At 33.3% G+C, this 7,707-nt stretch overlaps 1 protein-coding gene across 2 annotated transcripts in view; it reads left to right on the forward strand.

Annotated features, from left to right (window-relative positions):
- Positions 1 to 3,122, forward strand: part of LOC127716335 (endoplasmic reticulum chaperone BiP-like) — a 76,006-nt gene extending 72,884 nt beyond the window's left edge. For both annotated transcript variants that reach the window (XM_052222501.1, XM_052222502.1), the window contains 3 exons: positions 176 to 563; positions 1,097 to 1,246; positions 1,943 to 3,122. In XM_052222501.1, coding sequence (XP_052078461.1) covers positions 176 to 563; positions 1,097 to 1,246; positions 1,943 to 2,746 — 1,342 coding nt within the window. In that variant the 3' untranslated portion in view covers positions 2,747 to 3,122. The remainder of the gene's footprint in view (positions 1 to 175; positions 564 to 1,096; positions 1,247 to 1,942) is intronic.
- The last annotated feature ends 4,585 nt before the right edge of the window (positions 3,123 to 7,707 follow it).

Below are 7,707 nucleotides of genomic sequence, written 5' to 3' on the forward strand. Positions count from 1 at the left end.
AAATACATGTAATAACATATTTGAAATCACAACCACTACAGATAACTATCGTTGAATAACATCTACAGCTCACGTAGCATTTAGTTTAAAATATTTAAAGAAACATTTTCTGGAAGATTACAGATCCTTTGCATTTGACTTGTTGTACATTGCAATGCTATCCTTTTATTTTCAGAACTGCAGCAGCTATTGCGTATGGACTTGATAAGAAAGGGGAGAAAAATGTTCTTGTGTTTGATCTTGGAGGAGGAACCTTTGATGTCTCCATCTTAACGATCGATAATGGAATATTCGAAGTCGTTGCAACGAACGGTGATACACATTTGGGAGGCGAAGATTTTGACCAGAGAGTTATGGAACATTTTATAAAAATATACAACAAGAAAACAGGAAAAGACATGAGGACTGATAAACATGCCATGCAGAAACTAAGACGTGAAGTAGAAAAAGCTAAACGAGCCCTCTCATCCGCTCACCAAACCAGAGTAGAAATCGAATCCTTGTTTGAAGGGAATGATTTCTCAGAAACACTCTCTAGGGCCAAGTTTGAAGAATTAAACATGGTAAGTTTTGAAATCTAAGTATATAAATTTATAACAGATTAAAGAATATTGATAAATACCATGTAAATATTAAGCATTTTTTACACTGACATGCTCAGAAAAGAAAACCCTCAATTATACATTTAACGAGTCTTCAATATAGAACGAATTAGATTAGAATCGCAACTCTTCAGACAGGATAACTGATTCAGTGTATGCTTTTACACTTGGAAAAACCGACTAGGATATGCATGAAATATTTGCGACTGGACGTTGAACAAACGATAATTAATCAATCAATGATGCATTTTAAAAGGTACAACTCCTTATTTAATCTTAGTATGGTACAGGCTTAGCATTGGAATGAAATAGAATGAACAGGGGTCGCGTTTCACTATCGGAAAGTGAAGAAGGTTTTTCTATTTTTCTTGATTAAAAATTTGGCTTTCCTTATCATACTTCCTTATACGAGTTTTCCAATAAATACAAACCATAACATATGAATGTTAATAAGAAGCCTATTATATTAATAAATATTAAACTTTGTCTTTCAGGATTTATTCAAATCTACAATGAAACCAGTCCAGAAAGTATTAGATGATGCCAACATGAAGAAATCCGATATTGACGAAGTAGTCCTTGTTGGTGGTTCTACACGAATTCCTAAAGTTCAACAACTTCTGAAAGACTACTTTAGCGGCAAGGTGAGGGTTTGTTATTGTTCTTGTATTAATGTTATTATCTTTTCATAATGTTTTTGTATATCTATTAAAAAAAAGAAAATGTTATTAAGAAGTTTCCATGTTGTTCGCATTTTGTTTAATTACCACTTATATAAAATATGAAAACAACAAGTTATGAATTTTATGCGTCCAAAACGCTTTTCTTTATTTACCTTTACCAGGAACGCTCAAGGTCGAGTATTTCAAAGCCAAGAATGTATAAGAACCGAAACAGTTGAAGAGTTATGAAACAAAAAATAGCCAAATATATTTAAGGTCAACTTTGCCCGAGGAATTGAACCCTTAGTTTTTTTTATAATTTCAAAATTTATAAACTAGGATGAAATTTGAAAAAAATAGGCAGGACAGGAGTTTTGAGTAAAAAAAAAAAGGCAGTATGAGATTTTTTGCCAAAAAAAAAAAGGCAGGATGACAATTTATGTAAAAAAAAAGTCAGGATAAACTAAAAAAAAATAGGCAGGACCGAATAGAGTGAAAAATAAAAAGGCAGGACCGAATAGAGGGAAAAATAAAAAGACAGGACAAAATTTTTCATCCTAGCCCTCCCATAAAAATCAAATGGTAGCTCCCTTAGAGCCTTTTTATTTGAATCAAATGACATCTTGCAAGACAAAACGACATTTTTTGTTAGGTCATTACAATTCTTTTATTTTACAGGAGCCAAACCGAGGGGTTAATCCAGACGAAGCTGTGGCTTTTGGCGCCGCTGTTCAAGGTGGCATCCTGAGTGGAGAGGAAGAGACAGGGGGCCTGTTATTGATGGATGTTAACCCACTAACACTTGGTATAGAAACCGTTGGTGGTGTCATGACAAAACTGATCCCACGAAACACCCAAATACCAACAAAAAGATCACAAATATTTTCAACAGCAGCTGATAACCAAAATGCAGTAACAATACAGATTTTTGAAGGGGAAAGAACAATGACAAAAGACAATCACATATTGGGAAAATTCGATTTGACTGGTATCCCACCAGCACCGAGAGGAATACCACAGATCGAAGTCTCGTTCGCCATTGATGCTAACGGGATTTTAGAAGTAAGTGCAGAAGACAAAGGAACGGGTAAGAAAAACAATATTGTTATTCAAAAGGATACCAACAGACTTTCACAAGAAGATATAGATCGTATGATAAATGATGCTGAAAAATTTGCAGACGAAGATAAAGCTATAAAAGAAAAAGTAGATGCTAAAAATGAACTTGAAAGTTTGACCTATAACCTCAAAAATCAAATTGGTGATAAAGAAAAATTAGGAGGAAAACTGACTGATGACGATAAGTCAACCATAGAAAAGGCGATTGAAGAAAAAATCAAATGGTTGGAAAATAATTCAGATCCTTCGATAGAAGAACTTAAAGAACAGAAGAAATCGTTAGAAGACATTGTTAATCCTATTGTCAGTAAAATATACCAAGAGTATGGTTCTTCGTCACAAGGAGAAAGAACTGAATTATAGATAAACCTCTAGTCCGAAACCTTTGTCTTTCAATCTTAATTGGGTTTTTTTATTCGAAGGGAATTTTGATTAATCCCTTGATGGGACAGGATTGATCGTGTATCTATATGCATCTGTTCACATTTTCATTGTAGTATACATTTTTCCCTGAATCATGGTTTTTATGTGATACACATACCTTTTTAACATGTTATTGAATGCATAATATTGTAAATGTATTTTCATTAATCGATTCATATCAGAATTGTATTTTATTTGTGCAAATGTTGTAAGTGAATGAATATTTTATAAATGTGATTCATATTTATTCAATTGAAAATATCTCTGTTGTTACTGTTATTTATATTTTGAATAAAATAGTTGATTATTTGTTAAACTGTTTTTATTACTGTTTTGAATTATTTAGTTGAGATGAAGAAGAGACGAGATCTGTCATCAAAATATTCTAAGAACTATGTAAGAAAAAGAAAACAACAAAAAAACTACTAATCTTAATAGTTCACATGTATGTAATGAAAATTCAAATTCCATAATCCTGGGTTACTAATATGATTAATTGCTAATCTTGCTGCTCAGTCTTTAGTTTTCCATGTTGTGTTTTGTGTACTGTTGTTTGTCTTTTCTAAGCGTTTTTTTGCCATTGCATTGTAACTTTGTTCTCGACTTCTGAGAGTTTGAATATCTCTTTGGTATCTTTCGCCTTTTTTGACGTTTAGTGGCAAACATTTCTTTGATATTCTGATGCAAACACATACAACAACAAATAAAACAATACACGCTTTAAACTATTTCTATACCTAAATCAATTTTGGAGTCGTGAAATGTGCCAGTATTTTGCCTCTAGAATCAAATAGAGCAGGTTCAAGTTCATAGGAGCTCAATTCATCCATTGTTTTAGTACAGGATGCGCTTTGCTCGATCTTTTTTTTTATTTGACTGGTGTATTTGTATTTATAACTTTTTTACATGATATTTGTCCGCCCTAAGTTGACTTAAAGTCAGCCTTTGAAAATGTAAAATTTCAAATCGTTTTAGGCAAGATAAAGAGTGCAGAAAAGTGCTCAACTTTATACGCTGCTCCAAATGGTGTTGCCTATATTTTAACAGATACGATGTGCTACGTTCTTTTATTTAAACTACATTTAAAAAATACCTGTCGAAAAAAGAGAGGCAAAAGATATCAAAGGGATACTCAAACTTGTAATTCGAAATCAAACTGACAATGCCCTTTGTATAAAAACAATAACGACAAGATGACAAACAACACAAACATAACACAGAAAACAAACTACAGACGGAGGAACACGAACCCTACAAAAATCGGGCTGATCCTACTCCAAATGTTTCACTCGTCGTGTTACACATGGAAGTACACACCTGGTTGATAAGAATATGACTGAATAATGTTAAACTTTTTAAACTTTTGGTTTTTTAATGCCTTTAAACATCTTTATACCCCCGCTTTAAAAAAGTGGGGTATACTGTTTTTCCTCTGTCTGTCCGTCCCTCCCATGAATATTTTTTGTCGCATCTTTCTCATGAACTGCATTACAAGGATTTCTGAAATTTGGTCTTAGGGTTTATATGAGCCAGCTATACCGTGTGATGCGTTTTCAGATTCATCACTCGACAACTTTACCGAATACTTACATATTTTTACACTATTAGAATTATCCAGTTGCGGCGGGGGTATCATCAATGAGCAGTAGCTCACAGTTTCACTTGTTATTGATTTTGTCTTCCAACTGTTTTAATTTTTAGCGACACAATTTATGATTTACATAAAATGCGCATGCTGTACAAAATTTAATGCCTGCTATCTCTCATGAGATGTTTTTAAATATTCATGCAGTGTACAATCACAGACCATATCGTGCTTAAACTCTGAATGCTTGTAGTCGTGGTGCTAAATGTATATTTAAGAGTAAACAACATTCGAATTGCCTACTGTCCAACAGAATGGTATATAAATAAAACACAAATGAGAGGATGAAAGTGCAGATTGTTACCCCGACACAAATATTGTCGACCGAGGCAAATCTAAGGTTGATAAAGATTTTATGAATGGTTAAAATCTGCTCTATCAGCTATGTATTTTTTAATATATTATACTGAATGTTCTATAATTATATTGTCTTTTAAGTTCTCGATTGAAAGAAATGAGCCTTGTACATAACAACCATCCGTATTGAATAAAGCGCACTATTGAACAAAGGTGTCGTGAAGGGAAATAGAATATTAGCCATGCGAAAGAAAAAAATATTTACCACGTATTACTGAATACAAATTTAATATTTTAACTCAAAGTATAATAGTGAGAAACACTGTTTGCTGATAACTACGTACTTTGTCGCTAGAACGCTAAGACCTATGTCTTGACCTCAGAGATGGTTTATTTTCGAAGATACAACAACCCAAGACATAAAAAAGACAACTTAAATCGTTTAAAAAATTGAAGAGTTTTGAACATGCATAGTTTAGATACAATGAAAAGTACACCAACTTTAGATGTATTTCTATTTGTATCCATCTAATGAGATAAGCCTTTTCAACTGATTTTTATAGTTTGTTCTTATGCTACATACTATTAAACCACTGTCCCAGATTAGGGGAAGGGTTGAACGCTCACAAACATGATTAACCCCGCCACATTCTTTATGTGCCTGTCCCAAGTCAGGAGCCTGTAGTTCAGTGGTTGTGGGTGATTCTTGGCTGTCATAATGTTTTTCGTAAATTGTTTTGTTCAAAGGTTATCTTAGGTTAAACCAAAACTTCTCCGGAGATATGTAAGTTACTTCCAAATGTTATCAGCATCATATTTTATCTCAAATAAAAAAGAAATATTCCTAATCAGGTTGATATACAAATTTATATAACATTTATTTTTATTCCTTGATTGTGTAAAACCAGAGAATATAATGAAGATGTTTCTGGCAGGGTTGATTCAAACGCACACAAACATACTTTAGATATTTTGATTTAAATTGACAGAAAATCAAGTTCATTTTTATGATAACGAAAATATCTACCTATATTATGTTATCACATGATAACAAGTACAAAATATTGAAGTTTATACATACAGGATGTAATCATGGCGAATAATATATCGATGAAACATCCCTTGAACTGCAACACCCTAGTGCGATATAGGTTTCTCCACGATGATATTTTTTAGCTTTACTGCAAAGAATGTGGGCATTTGGTTTGTTTCCATTGTTTAGGTCAGTTCCATCAAAAGCATAATTTTTGTCAAATACAAGATGCTGAAACAAACATTCGTGATGAATTTAAGAGTTTTAAGTAGAGAACATGAGATAATTTTAAATGAATCGTCTATTGAAAAACTTCTAGGATTACGTGACATGATTGAACATAGTATTGAGTATCATACGGAAAATAGGAAGAAAACGGATTGATTTGTTAAAGGAGGAACTTCTTACTTCTTTAAATGACACAGTCTCGAGTAAGAAAACAGCAATTCTAGAAACATTGGATCGCATAGAAAACGTTCGGTTAGCATTCCTAAAATATATACTACTAATATTCAGGAATTAGATTTTTGGAGTGTTGTCAACATATTGACAGAAATAAAGTCATGTCTTTTTTCCGCGAATTCTCATATGCATGTCCTCGAACAATTCACTTTCAGACCAAACGACGAAGAAATGTCAGTCGGCCAACTTATTCTTTCACACGGTCAAAATTATGAGGCAAAAAGTGATGACATCGAAACAATTGAACATCACAATCTGCCTCTCTGCCGTGACGTGTCTATTCAGACAGAAAACCAGTGTTGTTCTGATTCAAAAGATAACTGTTCTAATGCCGATTGTATAAAGAAAAACAAAACTGATATACCACAGAACGATTGTAATGACATACATGAAGAATATTCAATGTTTCACAAGATCAGTATCGGTAGATCATACAGGCACCAAAACATTAAGAAAATTGTTCCGATTTCAGACAAAACTGCATGGATAATTTCCGGTAACAAATTACATAAAATCACTAATTATATACTGGATGATAAAATTTATGCACAAAATGTGTGTGACATAGGCATGTTGAGAAACGAGTGTGTTTTTATCATACTACAAAAATAATGCAACTTGTAAATGAGAATCGACTGGTTATGTTTGCCAATTCAGGAAACCAACCGTCCTTTCCTCATTGCGCATGTGTCACTGTGGACGATTCCATTATAGTTCTACTTCTATCTATCGTGCAAGAGGACCAAGGTTATAAAAAGGCATTTACTCATTTGGACTTAGAAGGGGTCGTAGTTCGTAGCATAGATTTTTACCAAAATATTTGCCGCATACCAAATGAAATTCTTAGTACCGAGGAAGGCATAAACTTTTTGTACGTAAATGCTTTTGATTAGCCGATAAAGTCTCTTATTGAACAACGAAATCCCATATCCGGTACTATTATTGAATCGGTTAAAGGTGTATTTGGTTATGCTCCAGAAAATGACTTTGAATGTTCCGGAATATGTACTGATACGAAAGGAAATATTTTAGTTTCAGACTGTCGACATCATTGTGTTTTTATACTGGGTAAAAATCTTAAGTATAAACGGCGTCTAGTGAATGCATCAGATGGTCATTATAACCCCAGGTCTGTTGGACTAATTAAAGGCTCCATGTGGATTGCTGACAAAAATGGAGTACTGATATTCAAAAATGAACACAATGTGAATAATTCTATGTGTTCAATTGCGTAAAAAGATAAGCAATAGGAGCGATGTAGGCAAGGTTTATGATATCCTCCAGCGTCATCGACGCGCACATGACGGTAAACGTGTTCGTCCTTATGTTTGAAATTTAAGTTGCTGATTAGAAATGAAGGTTTCATGACGCCTGTAGATGTTAATGATTTCACTAAATATATTAGAGTTGTGCGATTAACTTTTATCCGAAATGAACTTTTTTGAACAATATATCGTACAACAG

Source organism: Mytilus californianus, unplaced genomic scaffold (assembly GCF_021869535.1).
Source record: "Mytilus californianus isolate M0D057914Y unplaced genomic scaffold, xbMytCali1.0.p SCAF_9, whole genome shotgun sequence".
NCBI lineage: Eukaryota > Metazoa > Mollusca > Bivalvia > Mytilida > Mytilidae > Mytilus > Mytilus californianus.